At 39.7% G+C, this 20644-nt stretch overlaps 1 protein-coding gene across 7 annotated transcripts in view; it reads right to left on the reverse strand.

The window, feature by feature from the left end:
• KCNC2 (potassium voltage-gated channel subfamily C member 2) overlaps positions 1-10775 on the reverse strand; it is a 177064-nt gene extending 166289 nt beyond the window's left edge. For 2 of the 7 annotated variants that reach the window (XM_075209540.1, XM_075209541.1), the window contains exons 1-2: positions 10142-10771; positions 9004-9632 (exon numbers count right to left, since the gene is read on the reverse strand). In XM_075209540.1, coding sequence (XP_075065641.1) covers positions 9004-9579 — 576 coding nt within the window. In that variant the 5' untranslated portion in view covers positions 9580-9632; positions 10142-10771. Of the gene's footprint in view, positions 1-9003; positions 9633-10141 lie in introns of all 7 variants that reach the window. The other 5 variants (XM_075209542.1, XM_075209539.1, XM_075209538.1 and 2 more) reach the window with 4 other exon arrangements.
• Between the last annotated feature and the right edge of the window lie 9869 nt (positions 10776-20644).

Here is a 20644-nt window from a genome sequence, read left to right on the forward strand (position 1 = left end):
CACCATCAATTTTATTTTGTAATTGTTCTTTTGTATTTATTTGAATATACTTATACAGTTTTTTTTAGCTAGAGCACACATGATAGAGCCAGTGTAAGCTCTAACAGGTCTCCCCTATTGCCAGTATTAGTAATTTTTAAATCCATTTTGCACTAAATCTATTGACTATTTGCAAATGTTAAATAAGTGAAAAAGTAAATAGCTACAGTAGGAAATAACGTCATTTAGCATAGACAGAGTGAAAATGCCGGATTTAAAGCGGCAATACTCAGACCCCACATCTGTACTGCATTATACATCGCGTGGGTTGTGGGTATCGCCGCTTGAAAACCAGCATTTTCACTCTGTCTATGCTAAATGACGTTATTTCCTACTGTAGCTATTTATCCCATTCGGATCTTACACTGGCCGCCCATTGAAACCTTCGTAAAAACTTATTATCTGTTATATAGTAAGTAGGCTTCTTATTATCACTCTTATAGCAATTGTTAATGTGGCTTCGCTTAAAACTATGTCGGCTTTCTCATAGCCGTTAACCCATACCCCACCCGCATCTGAAACTATATTCCAGTCTGGATCTGTACACAATTGCTTGTACACACCCGTTCTATACATTGCCTACGCTCGAACACCCCTTTCTCCCCCTGTCATGTCTCTTAAGGCATAAGGAGTTGTAAGTGTCAAAATGTTGCTGATCTGATTAGCCATAGTTGCATAAGTTTAATTTCTGAGCATGCACAGTGTAAAAAAATGCAAAGATACGATACACAAACTGGCAAACATCTCGCTCTGAATCAGGCCCTTAATGTCTATCTCCTCCTACTCCCTGTTGGAAGTTTTCTGAAAGACTTACTTGTTACTTATCTACAATGTATACTTGCTTTTAAATTGTCTGAAGTGATTATCTCTTTTTGCATCCAATCCTTGTAACAGAAAAGTAATGAAATCGGCAGTGCCACTTTATTATTCATAAGAGTTATTTATTAAGAAAGTGCAGATGTCCAGCCAGTAACAAATAACAACCAATCAGAAACTTCCTTATCAAACTTACATATGATGGATAATAACAAGTTGCATATTGTCTTCTACAGGTTAGTGCGCTGTTCTATTTCTACACTGTTAGGAGGCTCTGCACTTGGCAGAACCATATAAACGCTGGCACCAAGTGCAGTTGCATTTGTTCACTGTGGAGAGATGAAAAATGTCATGCCAATATGAGACAGTGTTCTCGCTCCCACAATTTGTTCAAAACCCCACACACACTCATTTAGAGCATCTTTATAGGTATCCTATAATTTATTTATGTACTGTTTGTTTTCAAAAATGATGTGAGAAATAGGGAGGTAAAACACATTAATTTAATTAATGTCTATTTTTGTGAAATACTGGTTAAAATACTGCATAATGATGATTTGTGTATACTGGCACCTTTTTCTGCATTACATGGGGGCAACCTTTTTTTATTTTGGATACAATTATGTCAATGTTTAAATATCTGCTGTTAGTAGCATAATGGATATTTGCATTTTAATAGAATATTGCTATGCACACATCATATTATTCTTGTATTGCAGATTTGTTTTCCACTAGCTCAAGCCATACTATAGGTTAATAATGTACAAGGTCATAACGGTAAATGAAAATACAATGGAAAGCAAGCTTATAAATTCGAGTGGATATATCATGTATGTTCTCTGTATCTGTGTATGTCAGGAATTCAGCACTTATACCTGTAACAAGGAAATACAGTTTAGAAGTATCCAAATTCTCTAGGCTTATAGATACATGGTCACAATGCTTGTGTGCTATTTGCTTATTGGTAAGTGTTTGAACACAGCTGGGGGGGGAAAGAGAGACAAGGGTGAAGTAGATGCTCTCCAAAATATTGCTATGTGGCCTATTTATGCCCCTTAGCTCAACCTTACCATATCATGAAAGCTGAAGCAGTACTGTGTTTGTACAGCATAAGGATGAAAAAGATTTATGCCTAGATCCATAAACATCATCAAATCATTTGTCATTCTGTGAAATGTAAAGTATGCACTACACTTAGAGATGGATTATAAGTGATGTTCTGTGGTGCCCCTCTGTTCATGTTACGGTGCTTATTTCAATGGAAAATATGTTATAGCAAGATGTCTGACTGGTGCTAATAGAGAAAAACATACTGGTAGGTTAATTGGCTGCTATCAAAATTACACTAGTCTCTGTGTGTGTGTGTGTGTGTGTGTGTGTGTGTGTGTGTGTGTGTGTGTGTGTGTGTGTGTGTGTGTGTGTGTGTTATGGAATTTAGACTGTAAGCTCCAATGGGGCAGGGACTGATGTGAGTGAGTTCTCTGTATAGTGCTGCGGAATCAGTGGCGCTATATAAATAAATTATGATAATATATTGAGATAAATTCTACAGTATATCCTGCCCCATCTAAGCTTTTCGTCTTCTAGTATTTTGCACAGGAAAATAGATAAATGCCCAACTTATTGCTGTTAAGACGTATCTTTAGTCCTGTTATATTATAAACAGTAAGCTGTGTAGTGTGACTTCAAGGCAATGGTCTTAATAAAGTCAGCAGAGAGCTCCAAAATCTATTGTACTTGTAAGAGATTATGTAGACTTGTTGTCTTGGAGTGAGACATTTTTATATTAGATAACCATACAATATAAAAATGAAAAGCTGGAGATATCAGCAAGAATATTAGCCATTAAAATAAAAAGAAGCATGGCATAATAATTTCCTGCACATACATATTATAATGCTGATCACTCACCATACATATAAAGGGCGTGAGTCATTAAGGAGAGCAAAGCAAAAAAAAAAAGGAGTAAGCTTACTCCTGGACAAACCATGTTACAAAGCAAGGGGTGCAAATTAGTTTATCATGTTGCCCATAAGAAAAATACTGGCTGTTTTTTTAAGGTAGCACACAAATACTTGATAGCTTTATTTTTACACTTAAATTTAAAGTTGATCTAGGACGTACCCTACCCCAAATATAAATCTGTCCCCACAATTTAAATTTACCTCCCCATCTAATGCTACATGGTTTTGCAAGTGCAAAGTTACTCCTTTTGTATGCTTTGCTCTCCTTAATGACTTGGGTCCATAGAGTAATCACATGACAGATAATAATGTTTTGCAGGTCCTCAGCTTAGACTTTCTGAATGTTCCATTCAAATATTCTTTGAGTAGTAAATTGCCTTTAACCTACTTTTTAAATTACAGATCTGCATAATGTATCTACTGTTGCTTAATATACTCACAAGTTCTCTCCATTTAAAATAATGTTTAAGCATTCTGAAACATGTACGACAATATAATGCTTAATAAATACTTTCTACTCATATTTCAATTAGGAAAACATGCACATTGAGGAATTCATGTAGAGTTGGGCATACTGCACATTTCCACAACAATGTGTACACTTGCATCCATATGAGGCCGCATCTTATACTTACTACTCTTTATGTTTAGAGAGAAGAAGAGGGGAGGGGTAGGTAAGCATAAGGCAATTATAATAAGAGTGTGTTAAAAAAAAACTACAGCACATTTAGAGAGGGAGCAGCAACAAGTTCACTTTCATCTGCTGCAGTCAACTCCGGGCACAAGATCCATGGTGCATACCCAAGCAGTTTATGGCTGATAGTGTGAGAATGCCACTTTGTTGTTTAGTAGCTGACAGGCCGTCCAGCCCGTCATTCGCATTGCAGCTCCACAGGGAGCAAATGTTCACCATCCAAGTATTGTTTTTAAAAAAAATTATGTTGGATTTAAAGCTGGAAGACTGAAAAGAATCCCCTTTGGATTTATGTGTGTAATAAATTGGTAAATTGGGTATTTTAATTTATTAAATTATATTTTCACAGCGTCAGTGTGGAGCTTATCAGGCAGACCTGACACACTGTTTCTGGGAATGTCCTCCTATTAGACGTTTCTGGGTCCAGATCTGGAGATGCTCACTCGCTCATTTAGTAAATTATGTTCCACTGTCACCGGAGTGGGCGATCTTCGGAATTTTGCCTTCAGAGATTAAGATTAACAAGGGTTGTAGAAAATTATTGCTTGCTATATCGGCAGCAGCGAGAAAAAGCGTTCTGCTGGTCTGGGCCCAGAAAGAACCACCCGCATTTTCACTTTTCCATCAAAAATTCCACATTTCCATATGGACTGGATCAAAACCTCATTACAGAAAGAGAGCAGGGTTGAATATTTCTTTAACACATGGGAGAGCTTGATAGGCCTGTTACCGCAAGATATACGAATACAAGTGTGGAAGAGCTTCCACAATACAAAATGGTACGATTTACGAATGTGTGTTGGTGATCCTCCGATTGAACAAAAAGCAATCTGATTAGCTAGGAATCGTTGGGGGGTTCTGGCCAGTGTGTCTCCATCTAATATATATAAGCCTAGCGGCGTGTGTTAGTGTGTGGAAAAAACTATTTTCTCAGAAAGGGCTCATCCAATTGACCTGAAATTTGGTATACTGACATTATTTGACAAAAAAATTATAATAGTGAAGTCAGTTAACTTCCATCATCCCCCCTTCCCCTGTGGGAGGGGTAGTAAAGGCTAAATTTACCAGTTGAGGACTCAAACTCTTGACCGTGTGGGTATTTATTTACCAGAGCCTGTGTTTGGTCATCGACAATTGTATGTCACATTTTCACGAGTACGGAGAAGCAGTGATGTGAAAGTGCAGGTTATGAATATTGCCCTTCAAGGAAGACTGATTGAGCACAGCGATAAGGTGTTTAGCAGAAACGTGTATCGAGAGGTTTTAGAACAGTAAGACGATGGAGATTAAGGATGTGGCGATGAAGATGAAGGATGAGGTGATGGAGAAGAATGATGAGGTGGTGACATGTGGATAAAACCACGTTAAAAAAGGGGCGCTTACGTCGGGAAGTAACGCTCTTCCCCTGAGGAGGCCTGGCCTAGCCCCAAATGCATGACAAGAACCTTTTTAACACCTTAAGTAGCTTGATTTGACTAGAATGCATGAGTATCATGCACGGGTTAACTTGTACTTATATATGTGTTTACTTGCTCCTCAAAAGCTAACAAACCAAGAGGCTTTTGATACATGCCATTGGGATATACAATTTGTCTGTAACTCTTATCCGAGTGTAAATGCCTGTAAATATATTGTGTGATGCTTTGCTCAATGTAACCAACGTGCTTTTTGTTGTCTACCTCATAAATAAAAATTAAAAAAAAAAAAATGCTGCAATCTATCTTTTAACTATTTATTATCCCAAAACCAACTGAGCATGGGTATTGGGAGGAGCACTAGTACATCAGCACAGGACTGTTATTTTCCTATGGTGGGGGTTGCATGTTTTTTTGCATGCTGATACCCTTAGGGCAGCGGTAGGCAACCTGCGGCTCTCCAGGTGTTGTGAAACTACAAGTCCCAGCATGCTTTGCCAGTAGATAACCAGCAGATAGGTGGCAAGGCATGCTGGGATTTGTAGTTTCACAACACCTGGAGAGCCGCAGGTTGCCTACCCCTGCCTTAGGGAATTCAGCCCATGCTGAACAGGTTGGGGTTGTGTGACATTATTACAGGGCCCCCATGCTGTGGGTTTCCCTGTTATAGAAACACCAGGCCAGCCTGTTATACACTAGTGCTGGTTGCGTTTCTTTCAGGGAGTGCCCCACAACGTTGGTCCACCCAAAATTGCCAAAACCAGCCAGGCTAAGAGTTCTGTTGTTGGTATCACTTTTGGGGAGGGGACACGCCCATATTTATTTCTTTTATTCTACATTAAAATGCCAGTCATCATCAAACTGATAATGAGTGGTGTCTCTATCGCATGATGATATCCTTAAAGTGTATCTTCATTCAGCAGACACATTGCACGTAGTATGCTGAGATGCTCAGTATACACATGTAGCTGCATCTTTTTTGAATACATTTTAGTCTGCATATTTTATGTAAAATGCATCCAACTCTCCATGAGGTTCTCCATGTCCTGCACCATGGATCACAGGTTATAAGCCTGACGGACAGTCACTTATCTTACCTCCTGCCCCTCATTCTTAATGTAAAATATGTACATGGCTGCATAAATATTAGAAAAGTGATAAGTTGTTTTGCTCAAACCATATTACACAGTGACATATTATTTTTAAAGTAATGCCATAGGTCAAATGGGTTCTAAGCAAATTCAGAATATTTAGCTCCAATTTGTTTCTGTCACTGTCAAACGCATAATGCTTTAGAAACTTCAATATCTGCAATGGTGTCATTTTTAATTATTACCTTCTGATAGACCTTTTTCAGTTCACAGTAATAGCTTAAGTTATATTAAATGACAAGGTGGGACGAAGTATGGCAAGGGTGTCCAAATATTGAAGTAGTTAGGCCTGGATTATAACTGTTAGGTGGTGTATGTAGGTGAGTAGGGCCCAGCTGCACTTAATTTACATTTTGTTTTAATAAAAATGCCTTATAGGCAAGCAGATTTCAGGTGTGGCAGCTCTCAATTGTTGAGCACACTGCAGGGTCTGCTCCTATAGGATTAATGGCACGGAACAGTCCTTCCTTCTGTCTCTATTCACTCAACTTCAATCGTGTGAGGTTGAGCGCCAGAGGTCAAGTAAGCATGTGCTGAGCCCTGATTCAAAGAGCTCAGCACATGCTCCTCCAATGATTCCTGGGGCTCAGCCTCAGGGTATTGGGGGTACATGAATGCAAAGCTGACTGAGAATCAGTCACCTGCATTTTAAAAAGCACTTAGGTAATTATGGCACTGTCTCTATTCTCTGAGCCTCAATTACGTGAGGCTAAGGCCCAGGGGTCAGAGGAACATTTGCTGAGCACTAATTGGAAGAGCTCAGCATACATTCCTCCTCTGATCCCCATTGGTTAGCTTCACATAATTGAGACTGAGTGAGTGCAAAGCTGATTAGAAATCATGTCAGACAGAACCCCGTCTTTGTTCATCAATGTGAGAGCTGACTGGGTCCGCTTCTGTAAGTCCATACCTGCAGCTCTCTCTAATCATTGTTTCACTTAATTGTGATAACCAGCATTGCAGGCACAGTTCAGGTATAATGGTTATAGAGCCATTATACTTATTTTAAAGAGGTGGTAATGTTGTTTTGACATACACATCTCTGTTTCCAGTGGTTAAATGAATATTACTACCATTACTGTGTGATGCATCACTCCAAAGATGACAACTGTGCATTTAATTTATTTTTTAACTTATAGCCTGTTGGTATCATTGTTTCCACTGGAGATATCTAGCAGTCAACACAATGCTTTCTATAGGCGTACAGTTAGTGCAAAAGAGACACTGTATAAGGCAAGTAGTGCGGTCGAAAATCCTACTTGGGAGGAACAGAGCAACAGGTGTAACCATATTTCTCCAATGTTAATTAAATAGCAAATATCAATTATATTTCATTGTACATGCATAGAAAATCTTATATACATTAGTAGAATTGTTAAAGCAGCTTAAAGTGTTGGTATTCTCATGCCTATAAGATGCATTGTTCAAATTAATTCCTTAACAAAGTCAACATAAATTGTTCTTTTCACCTTAGCTCATCAAGTAAAATGTCTGCTACCTCTCATAGTTGTAAGTTTGCATATGCAGGTAAGTAATGTTATCTGTTGATATTATAATGTTGTCTGTAATATCAATGTGACCGATGTATATTGTTTAGTGTATATCAGATATGATATGGTGTGAACTGTGTAGAGCGATCAGTGTGGTTCTGGTGTGTGATATCAATTAAACCTGTATATAGAGCTCAGTGTGTACCAGGTTTATGATATAGCTGTAAACTCTGTGTAGTGTTCAGTGAGTACCAGGTGTGTGATGCTGGAATTTTCTATGTATATTGACCAGTGATGTCAATGTATATCACCAGTTGGGTGATGTCAGTGTGATCAGTGCTGATTGGCTGTGTATAGAGTAAGTAAATAAAGTGGTATGGATGGATTAGAGGAGAAAGGGCCCAAATCATTATATTGATCAGGGCCCCATGGGGGTCAATCCAGCGTTAGATATAGTTTATGGACTTTCAAGGGTTTTCTGTGTCCCCCAGTTGATTTAAGAACCTTGAGCGTCTCTGCTTTTAGACACAATAATTTTTATAGTGCCCATAAGTATTCTCTAAGACAGCCGAATGTAAACACTGTTAGTAAGTACAGACATTGCATGACATATTAATCCTGTACTCCCACCACTACCTTCACACCGCACCAGGATGCTGTATCAGAAACGCTGGGTGCTTAAAAATTTGTATTAAAGAGATCATGTCAAGTCATCTCTTCAAATAGGGTGTAAACAGACTCAGGTGCTACATGGAAAACTGGAATAGGGTCCTTCAACAATGAATTACTGACAGAACAATACTAAATTGAATCTAATAAGAACTGATATATTAATCAATGTACATTTTCATTTGAGTGATTACTGCTAAAAAAAAAAAAAAGGGGGGAGACCTTGGTATTGACTTAAGACCTCCCAGGGAGCAAAAAAATAAGTAAAACTACTGGAATTTGGGGATCTATACAATTATTTCTGGCCCTTTGCTTCTTATTCTGGATATGATATTGTTAAAGTCAGGAAAACTTGCCAATTACATATGATGTACTTTGCTGGGGTTGTTCTAAAAGTGTTAAAATAATAATCATGGGGGAGGGGGAGTATAAAGTACATGTGTTTGCAACTTTACCTCTTCTGGTAATGTCCTGATAAATACCAAAAAAACTCATCTATTTCAATTTGATGTCAAAAGAAAACCAGCCTTACATACACTGAGATCCAAATGTCCTGCGACCAATAACGTTATTAAATGTTATAATACATGTAATATTCCAAAGTTATATATGGCAAACAGGTTGTGGCAGAAAATAGACTAAAGTTACATTATGCTATCTAATAATTTTGCAACATCTTTGAAACTGATAAACGTTTATCATAAGTACTGGGATGTGTCATACAGTGCTGGTCCTGATGGGAGAAACGGTACTGTTAGCACTTACCCGGGCGGCTCTGGAAGAGTAAGGATCTTCAAATAAAGCCCACATGCGGGGTCGCAGCCTTCTCCAGCGTCCAGCCTTTCCATTAGAACCCACCACGTCCTCTATGCCAAGTCTCTTTCCTAAATCCTCTTCATCCTCATCTAAAGTCGGTGGTTCCCCTGAGATCAAGTCCGGGGACTCAAAGATGTCCAGCGCTTCTTCTGCATCACGGTGCTGGCGGTAGGTCATCCAGCAACAGGGCTCAACGTCCGTCTCATCAATACCCCAAAACGCCAACTCCTCCTCAAAGAGGGGTCCGCACACATCCGCTGGGCAATGTAGCTTGCCTGTGCGATAGTAGTTGAGCACATATGCAAATACCCCTGGATGTCGATCAAAGAAGAACTCATTTCCACGACAGCTACTCTGGAAAGGGCCCGGGACCGGCTGCTGGTCCAGCCCTGGGTCGCTGTGAGATTCGCATGCTAGCAGTGCCAGCCGGGTCCCTGGCACGGTCTTTAGTGTACTCCGGTATGTCTCGTGCCTTGTGCCCCCCACATTGAGGATTATCCTCTCGTTCTCATCGAGCTTACCCATATCTCTGGATCCGACATGACGCGCATGGATGGCAGGTGAAAGAAGCCCGAGTCCTGGGGTAACAGAATAGAGGAGGATGAGACATAAAGGGGCATGTGAACGTGAAATAAATGCACGATCTGTCTATCTAGTTCCATACATCATATATATGTAAGATCCCTTTCATGGACTTTCAGATGTCAAACACCACTAAACTTGCCGATCTGCAGTTAGTAAGAAGTTCGCAAGTTCCCTCCTACCTGTCACTCAGCACCCCGCCCCCTAATCACAAGCCATTTCAAGTCACAGAAAATGAATATGATCAGTCACCATTCTTTGTCAATATTACACCACGGGAGCTGCACCGATTACACTAATCATATTTCCAACATGCTATGATTAGCAAAGTGATTACTATAAAAAGCTTCACCAGATAATATTTCCCTCCCTATTGTTATCTGCTATGTAGTACGCAAGCACACAGAATTAAAGATCAACATTTGTGTCCTTGCCTACATGCATGTATTTACAGCAGCGCATCTTTCCTTACAAAGAGATACACACAGGCAAAGCCGCACCATACCTCAAAGAGAGAGAGAATAAAGTGCCTTTATAATTGCAAGTCGCTCTTCGTTTTTCATGTAAAGATCAAAGACGACAATCGATCTTGAAGTGAAAACTACCTGTTTGTTTTTTTATGAATGGGATATTCTTGCTCCAACTCCAAAGGTTTGTCTGTTTCAGTCCATTTTATAGCAAATCTTCCTCCTCGCTTTTAACTATGTGCGCTCTAAGGATGTCAGAATCACAACAGGCGGTAGCCATTAAATATGAGAGCACAAAGAATTCACGACCTCCTAAAGGAAATACAAAAACAAATGTGTGGTCCCAGTTTTTTTCCAATCTTTATGTTGAAGAGGATCGTGCGGTGGCTCCAATGAGTGGAGATGATGTTGCCTCCTTGCCTGAGGAGAGGAGCTGTCCTTTCAGCACCACCGCACAAACTCATAACACAGCCTTTACACACCCTCCAATGGTAACATCCTTCGCCCCCTCATGGAACACTCATCCGCTCTATTTTAAAACCACATATTTTTCTTGTAGAGGGTCTATCATCACCTTTTCTCAAAGAAGTGATCATCTATTTTTCCATCAGCAGTAAGCGATAGTTTTATCTAGTGAGAGACAGAGGCAAAGCGTCACCTAGTTACAGGTGAAATCCCTGCCAAGTCTCTCAGCAGCATTTTTTTTTTTTGCTTGAGGACACCTAGCAACCCAGGGTACAGTTTACACTGCGCTATTTCTTCGTGGAGCAGCCTTATTGTGTACAACTGTAAATTCAACTTCATTTACGCAGGTCCAAGATTGGAGGAAACCTGTAGCATGCTACTTATGGGTCCATAGGATTATGTTGTCATGGTCTGAAATCAGAACCACTGGGGGAAAAAATGTAATATTCCTTTACTAGTCACTATATGGTGCATAGATTATCTGTGGTACTAAACAGATGAGCTAATCTCCCAGATGTCTTTCTAAAAGTCAGATGCACATCAACCTGAGAATCCTCAATGTTTGCACGCAAATAAAAGCTTCTGCTTGTAACTTATTTTATATTTATACAAATTCAAAACACACTTGAAAAACTTTCATCACCCAATCCCCTGAAGGTACTAACATCTGAGTAACTCGCACGACTGTGCTATGTTTACACCAGGTTCAATCAGATGGGGAATTATGCAGACTTCATTATACATCCACTGTTGTAGGGTTGCAGATACTGCATTAGTGGAGTAATCATGCTAAACGTTCCAGTGGTGTCGAATTGCAAAGCTCCAGTACATATATATATATATATATATATATATATATATATTATTGTGGTCAGTATTAAAAAATATATTCTGTTAACTAGATACAAATCAGAGACTTATTTTGGCTGTCAGTATACCACAAAGGGCAACTTGCACTATACCCCTCAATTTGGGGGGTGGGGATGTCTACAAAGTAGGCTGCAGCTGTGGCTAGTTTACAAAGCAACCTCCCATTATAGTTGCTGGTATGCAATGCATACCTCAATTTTAACAGCTAGTACTTAATGTAAACCCCAATTACTGTGCTAGTATGTCATTCAGACCCATAGGCAGGCAACCTGTGGCTCCCAGCTGTTAAGAAATTGCAATTCTTTGCAATCTTTACACCCCTATTGGTTAGCAGTTATGCGGGGACTTGGAGTCCCATAACACCTAAAAATCTGTTTCAGCACTATAAGTCACAACATTTAATGCAGCCAATAATGGACAGTGAATTGTGAGATTTAAAATTCCATAACCGTGTTGGGTGAGACCCTGACACTACATAAAATTGTAGAGTAAGGAAAATAATATTAGGTGTAAAGTATCAAAGGTAGGAAACTATCCATTCCCTTTCCCACACTAGCTTCACTGTTTGTTTTTTATGACTGCCTGTTGTCTAAATAAATAATCCTTGTTGTCTAACCCTCATAATGCCTGATGTATTATTTTATTTCTGTATTATTTAAAAGATGTGCATTATTTTGTTTACAAGGTAGATGGAGTTAGGGTGAGTTGTCTAAGTAGTAAATCACCTGTCAATCCAATACAGTGCCAAGTTTTGAAAATTGGTTACAAGGCTGTGAAGCCTGGATATCAGCTTTGTTTTATTTTAAATTAATTTATTTAGTTTGAATTGATAAGACAACTTATCCAATTAGAAATGAGCAATCCTCTTAAAATTAATTTCACATATATCTTTGATCTGCCAATCAAAAATGTCAGTTTTTATCAAAATGTATCAGCTGAACTTTGCTGTCATAAACTGTGACTTTGTTTCCCACAAACAGGCCAACATAATTGCTTCAGCACTTATTACACATAAGCATTCCAAAAAGTGGTTGTTGCAATGTTAATACAGATATCAAGAGAGAGGGACAGTTCTGTAGAAAACTTTTTCTTTTACTTTTTTGCATTACACATTTTAATATTCAGCTTGAAAAACACATCAATAAGACGGCGTCAAACGGTAGGAGGAAGATGTGTTAGCTAATGATATTGACAAATGAGCATTTTTTGTACTTTGAATGTGGACGGAACTTATAGGAACTGGAGACAAAGGCAACACAACCATCAATATTGTGGCTGTCATTAATAGCACAGCTGGCAAAAGACTCAACTACAAGTATATGACCTGTGTGCCACAGCCTGTTTAAACCAGCTAATACAGTAATACAGGATGAATATGGATGAGAGTTTAAACGTAGTGTTACACCGGCATTTTAGAAGCAGCATTTTCTGGTGCTTAAAGAGGCATGGTAAAGATCAAATGGATCACTAAGCACTAACATTTTACATATCCTAATTACTTTTACTGATGCAAATATGCAATAATCTTCAAGGGTTATAATCTTCCCCCACTCACTACTACAGTCATATTTTGATTAATAAACTCCTATTAAAAAAATGTGTTTGCAGTTTATTGCCTTAAGGGATCTTTTTCTACTGGTTGTGCAATTTTTCATTGTTCCATATCAATGTAATGAGACACCTATCATGGTACAGTACATTTTTGAACACTTCTTGGTCATTCTACAACATAAGATTTTTGGTTTATTATTTTTAGTTGATTTTCTCTTTCCTAAGCAGAAAGTTTTGGTGACAGTTTGCCGAATATTAGTGTTACATTTATTATTACTGATATAAAAGTTTGTTCTGAACACGTATTTTTTTCCACTATTTCCTTTTTTTGCTGTATGAATAATTAGACAGTTTGTGTAGGTGGTAATGTGGTTTTTGGTAATGCGCAAGCATTGATTCCCTTTCCATAGAAGCAAACATGCTCTGCCTGTAGTATTCCAGCATATACACCAGTTACTGTCACAATGACTTGTCACTTCTACACCTAAGTAGGTAATGGGGCTTATAACAAGTACTGAAAAGAATTGGGCATTGGCTAATTTGTTAATTTTGGCAAATACAATGGTTGAGATCACAATGAATTGTCTATGTGTTTCTACACCTATATAGTTAATGGCACGAATAACAAGAAACTAAAACAATTGTTTGTTGCTGTGGCATTGTGTTGTAGTGATGGTGTAAGAATGAAAGATAAAATATAAGTCAGGCAGCCAACGCTGCAGTACTGTCCACACAGTTATGCATCATATATGGTGCGTGCATGAGTGTACAGTAGTCTGGGCTACTAGTAACCACACTCACAGAGAGCATCCTTGGACATTTTCCCCTAGAACAATCTCCTTTTACAGGCTATAGACTTATTGCTTATTGACTTCATTATGTTCCATGCACTGTGATTGGCTTGGTTCTTCAGTAAGACATATTTATTCAGTAGTTTTGAGGGCAAATGAAAACCAATTGACAAAATAAATTAACAGATGGCGAATCTCTGAAATGTGACTGAATTTCAGAACCAGCCAATTCCATTTTCCCATCTTTACTCATCACCATCAGCCTACCCCTGTGCATTGTGCTTCTCCATATCCTGAGATAAATTGTGCAAGTATTGACATATTGTAGGTAGGAAATGTTATTACATGTAGAAGATGGTTGGATATACTGCTTGCATTCCTATATGCCCTATCATTTTGCAGCTAGTTATTCTGTCCGTATATAATTGGGCATAGACACTTTATTAATGTTTGTTATTACATAATATGAATGATTGTGTAAAATTGTTATGCAGTGTTTAGAGTCAACAGACTGTAGTTCCAACTGCTTTAGGATTCATTTCCAAAACACTGAAAAAATCACTATCCATGCATAGCCTACTGGTTACAACTGCCTTGCCAAGTTTGGGTGGCGCTTTGGTCATGGTACATTTGTTTAAGTTTTTATATTTACCATAGTTTATTGAATAATTATGCAAATCACTTAATGAATGTAATTAAGCCTTTTATGCTTTGAGTGCAACTAAATTGGCCATCTTCTTTTACTTTATTTTTTTAGTTGTAATTTGTTTAAACCCCAATATGTAGGATACGATTATTAGATACTATAGATAAGGAACCACAGCTATCCCAAATGATTTCAGATTTTTATGAACAATTTTAATCTGATAAATTCCTAAGATTTACTGTCTAGCAAATGATTACAGCAATGGCTATCTAGAATGCCCTAAATTAATTTGGCTTAGGCGACTGCTTGTATATCTTCCATATTTTAATTGTATGAATATGTCTCATTATACTAGTCATTACATTTGCTATGTGATACATATTCAATAACTGTCCTAATGGCACCAACATATTCACAACAGAAGAAAATACATTTACCAAAAAATCAAAGAAAACATCAGTGCCTGAGATACTGTTCAACAATTGGAAATGTTTTCATATCTGTACACTCACTAAAAGATTTCCTGTGCCTGTGTAATACTGAAGAGAATGCACTAAACATGTAACATGTAGGGAGGCTATTCAAGTTCACCTTCATTTCAAGATAAAAAGGTCAGATTTCATTCTTCAAAGGTTAACCATTCTCTGTGACTCAGCAATCATGCCTCAGAAAATTATTGACAAAACATGTAGAGACTCAATCTCCTAAATCCTGATAACTCCTAAAGGCAGCATACTAATAAGAACAATATCACCCTGAAATCTTGTGGTGCAGAAATCGTGCTTGAAAATCATTTCAATCTGTTGATTAATTCAATGTTATTCTGGTCTTTTGTTGTGACCCAACAATAATTTTGAGTTTCCATGAAACAACAAGAAAAGGGCAGATGTGCACACATATGAAATCATATCAAAGCAGCTAATTTCCTTTGTTTTGCACTGAGAAAAAGGCAGTGACTATCCTCATCGAGTGCAGGGAGACAGCTTCACAGCTGCACTGACTCAGAACATCTGTTTTGATTGAAAGCAACATAATAATAACATTGAGGTTTATTATGAGAAACACAACTGTGCATTTAGAGATAGACACTGGCAGAAATGTAGGTGACTGAAAATGACCTTGTATACAAGTCATCTGAAAGTCAACAGCAATCAACTAATGCAAATATTATAAGAACAAAGTGAACAGCAACAGATGGTGAAAGTGATTAAAAACAATAAAACAAGGTTCCTCAAGTATGAAACAAAAAAAGAGTACTAAGAAAGCACTTATACTCCAGGTGCTTCATAGAAGCAGACCATGTGACCCAAGTAATACTATTATTACAGTGCAGCTGGAAATAACCACATGTCAAACTAATCAATACAAAGATAAGATACAAATTCTGGCACATACAGTATTTGTCTTATGGCGCCACGAGGTGTCCACAGTGCCGTACAGATTACAAACAATAAAACTGTACAATACTTAACAACACAGCATAGGTAGTGAGACAGAAGGGAAGAGGACCCTGCTCATAAGAGCTTACAAATTTAAAGGAGGGCAAACAAACAGCAGACTCAAAGTGAAGGGGATCTGGGACAATTGGAATGTGTATGAGAGACGGAGACTGAGGGAGGGTGAGGTAACCAAGTGTAGAGAGATGGTTAAGCGGAAGGCTGGTAGGCTTTCAAGAATAGATGAGTTTTCACTGCTTGTTTGAAGCTGCACAACTAGGGGGAAGTCTGATAGAACAAGGGAGATCATTCCAGTGTAGAGGGGCAACCCTGGAGAAATCTTGGATTCGGGAGTGGGATGTGGTGATCAGAGGAAAGGAGAGGCAATGGTCATTGTCTAATCATAGGGAGACAGTGTATATGGATAGGAGGTTGGAAATGTATGGAGCAGTGGAGTGGGCGAGGGAGTTGTATGTGAGGGTGAGGAGTTTGAAGAAGATTCTGTAGGGAAAGGAGAGCCAGTATAAGGCTAGGCAGAGAGGGGTGGCAGATGAATAGTGGCATGAGAAGAAGATAAATTTAGCAGCCACATTTAGTATCGCGCAAAGGGGAGTGAGATGGGATCAGAGGAGGCCAATGAAGAGGAGATGTACACTGTGTACAGTATCCCATACACTGATCAGCCACAATATTAAAACCATTGACAAGTGTAGTGGACAACATTGATTATCTCGTTACAATGGCACCTGTCAAAGGGTGGGGTATATCAGGCAGCAAGTGATCAGTCAGTTCTTGAAATGAATGTGTTGAAAGTAGGAAAACTGGTCAACCATAAGGATCAGAGCGACTTTGACGTGGGCCAAATTGTGATGGCTAAAGGGCTGGATCAGAGCATCTCTAAAATGACAGGTCTTGTGGAGTGTTCCCAGCAGGGCTGCCACCAAAAATTCTGGGGCACAATACAAATGTAACAAACTCCCTCCTTCCTTCTCTCACCCCACCTTAATTTTTAAATTATTCTCTACACCAACATTTGCCTCCCATCCCCATTCTCTACAGTCACCCCCATCCTTGGTTCCATCTAACCCCTGCAGTAGTTTACTTACCTCAACCCCGACATCTTGGGAGCAGAGGCAGACATACTGCCTACAAGGGGGCCCACTGCCGGATCCTTAATTAAGTGCAGAGGTCTCTCCCCCATACAACTCTCACATCTCAAGAGCAGCTACTGCCTAGAAATGGCACCCACTACCTCCCTTAATTTACTGCAGAGGCAATTGCCCCTAATTTTGTTTGGGCTCAGGGCTGGAGGTGTCCCACTCTGCTCTCTGGCCTCCTACAGCTGTACTCCTTGTGCCCCCCTGAGGCCGGCCCTGGTTCGTAGTATGCAGTGGTTAGTACCTACCAAAAGTGGTCCAAGGAAGGACAACCAGTGAACCGGAGGGAGGGTTACGGGTGTCCAAAGCTCATTGATGCATGTAGGGAGTGAAGGCTAGCCTGTCTGGTCCAATCCCACAGAAGAGCTACTGTAGCCCAAATTGCTGAAAAAGTTAATGCTGGCTATGATAGAAAGGTGTCAGAACACACAGTGTATCACAACTTGCTGTGGATGGGGCTGCGTAGCCACAGACCATTTAGAGTGCCCATGCTGACACCTGTCCACTGCATAAAGCACTTACAATGGGCACGTGAGCACCACAACTAGACCATCAAGTAATAGAAGAAGGTGGGCTGGTCTGATAAATAATATTATTTTTTTTATCATGTAGGTGACCAGGTGCATATGCATTATTTACCTGGGGAAGAGATGGCACCAGGATGCACTATGGGAAGAAGATATGCCAGTGGAGGCAGTGTGATGTTCTGGGCAATGTTCTGCTGGAAAACCTGGCATGCATGTCAATGATACTTTGACATGTCCAAACTAGCTAAACATTGTTGCAGACCAAGTATACCCCTTCAGGACAACGGAATTCCCTGATTGCAGTGGTCTCTTTCAGCAGGATAATGCATCCTGCCACACTGCAAAAATTGTTCAGGAATAATTTGAGGAACATGACAAAGAGTTCAAGGTGTTGACTTGGCTTCAAATTCCCCAGATCTCACTTCAATTGAGCATCTTTGGGATGTGCTGGAAAAACAAGGCCGGAACTATAGAGGTGTCATAATTACTTTCTTGTTCCGGCTCCAGCATCGAGTCTCCTCTGGGTATCAGTGGTCATGTGACCGCAAGTCAGGGCGGTTCTTTCAAACAGGCTTCTCTATATAAGCGTCACTCTGACAATCCTGTTGTGTCAGAGCAACCTGTACGTTACATGTCTGACTTCCCTGTGTGTTTGATTCTCCAGTCTCAGGCTCCATTCTCCATGTGCCTGCCCTCTGCTGTTCTCAAGTGTACCAGACCTCTTCCTTTCTCTGACATCACTACTGTTACCTGCACATATTTCTTATTTATATCGAACCTCTGCTTTACTTTAGATCATGCTTCTGTCTCCTGCATTGTACTTCTTTTGCCTCCAACTATACCGAACTGGCTAGTCTGACCTTGTATGCAACACTCCTCCTCAGGCCTATCTGCAATCTTGCTCTGTTTCAGTTGCCGAGCTACATCAGTGCCTGACCAGTGGACCGCAACCTGTGAGCTCCTGGCCGTGAAGTCCATCCCGCCTTTTACGGCAGTTCTTGGTGAACTCCAGGGAACCCATTAGACTCTGCACCTCTGGTCAGCTCATGCCAATCCTGATTATCACTAGGAACCCACTCAAATTCGTTACAAGAGGCCCCACCTCGCAACTTAAAGGATCTGCTACTAACGTCTTGGTACCAGATACCACAGGACACCTTCAGAGGTGTTGTGGAGTCCATGTCTCAATGGGTTAGAGCTGTTTTGAAGGCATGAGGGGGATCTACACAAAATGAGGCCGATGGTTTTATTGTTGTGGCTAATCGGTGTATATAGTACAGTTGTTCAAGCAAATTTCAGTGCACAAAAAAATCTCCAGAACAACCAGATCAATCACAGTCAAGTAAACCAAAAGAAGCCAATTGCGATGCAACAAAACTTTCAAATTACCATAAACTTATTAAAGAGGCATGTAGCTAATTTCATGCTCATTTATCCTGGTTGTTGTGTATGCAAACACCTTTAATGTGGTCCAGATTATGGTAACCTTGTTAAGAAATGCAGTTTCTTCAGTTAATATTATAGTTAAGGTCAAGTATGCAGCTTGCAAAATTCTTGCTTGTGTAAATTGTGAAATGATCAATGATCAGACAATTAAACATTGTGATAAGGTTGAAACAGCAATTGCTATTTTATTTCCATTACAAATATACCCTGTATTTCAGGTGTACTTAACCTAATAGTATCACAGAACACACAGAAGTAGTGGATTTCTCACAGTTTGCATGGTTTAGCTCCATTTACCATGGAGGCCGGGAGTCTAATGCAATGAAGGTTTTTGCCAGGGATCCCCACAAGGAGGTTTGGTCTACGCTACTAGCAACACTCAGGTCTCTGTTCTCCAGATGGGGTAGCAGGCGAAATTGAGAGATGGGATGGGTTATACACTGACAAGAGGAGATATCGGAGAAGCAGAGCAAATCTGAACACAGGAAGCCAGGAATAGAAGGAATTCTGGATACAGAATACTGGTAAAAAGATAGCTGAAAGGCACCAGATTCTTGTTAGTATGGAAAGCTATGCTTCGTCTTGCTCAGCAACTTCAATTCAACAAATTGTGCTTCCAGCTCTTGTAAATCTGGACAGTCTCCCACTAAATGTTGCAGCACCTGTATTTTGTGTTGCTCTTTCTTAGCTGTAAGGAATTTTTGTTCACACAACTTTCTTTTGCGTTTGAAGCAATTGAACTGTATCTAAACGGAGTGTGCTCAACTTATCTCTTCCCCAGAGTATTCATAAGAGATACAATTGTGGCTTCATTCATTCTTAATCGACTTTGACCTTTTTGAATAACTCAGCATATTTCTGCTCTTACTTCCTGATTTCCCGATCGGATAGTGAATACTTGCTTTGCTCTCTTGTGCAGATTTTACCTGGATGTGCCCACTTCCTTTCCGCATTCTTCTCGGCAGTTTCTTTAAATTAATTGAAACCTGATTACTGTCATTGTTCTGACTGATCAACTTATTCTACATTTCTGTTAGACTCTTACATGGAGGTATTGTTCTCCAGGTCATTCTGGACCTCCAGCTTGGCATGTTTCATTACACGTTTCTGTAGTGGTTTCTTTTGGAAACTCTTAACTAACTGACAAATCGTCATCAGAATCACCATCAAATGGCAAATTTTTCTGGCATTTCTCTGTGGAATAATAATAAGTCAACCAGTTTTCTGGGAGCTACTATCTTGCCCTCTCAAAGAGCCTTCACCTCATTGGCAGCATTGTGTGTGTGTGTGTGTGTGTGTGAGGGGGTGAGCATGGTAGCACTAAGTGGAGACTGTGACAAGAACAGGTAGGAGACAGAAGGACAGTCTGCCAACTGTCCTGAGTCTGGTGGGACAGTCCTGAATTTGGGTGACTATCACGCTTAGTCAGAATTTGATCCGACTGCAAGGACAGCTGGTAGGTATGTCCCGGTTCATAGTGTATGTGAGGATACCACCCTTAGCTGGGATGGAAGTTACCCTCTGTGGGATTCAACTCACTGGGGTAGACCAGGATATATCCAAAATAAGACTTTATTACGACAGCACAACACCACAAGACGTTCACAAGTTACAGGGTAAATGGTAGCACGTATCCTCCAGCAGCCTCCTGC

This window comes from Mixophyes fleayi, chromosome 4, assembly GCF_038048845.1.
Source record: "Mixophyes fleayi isolate aMixFle1 chromosome 4, aMixFle1.hap1, whole genome shotgun sequence".
Lineage (NCBI taxonomy): Eukaryota > Metazoa > Chordata > Amphibia > Anura > Limnodynastidae > Mixophyes > Mixophyes fleayi.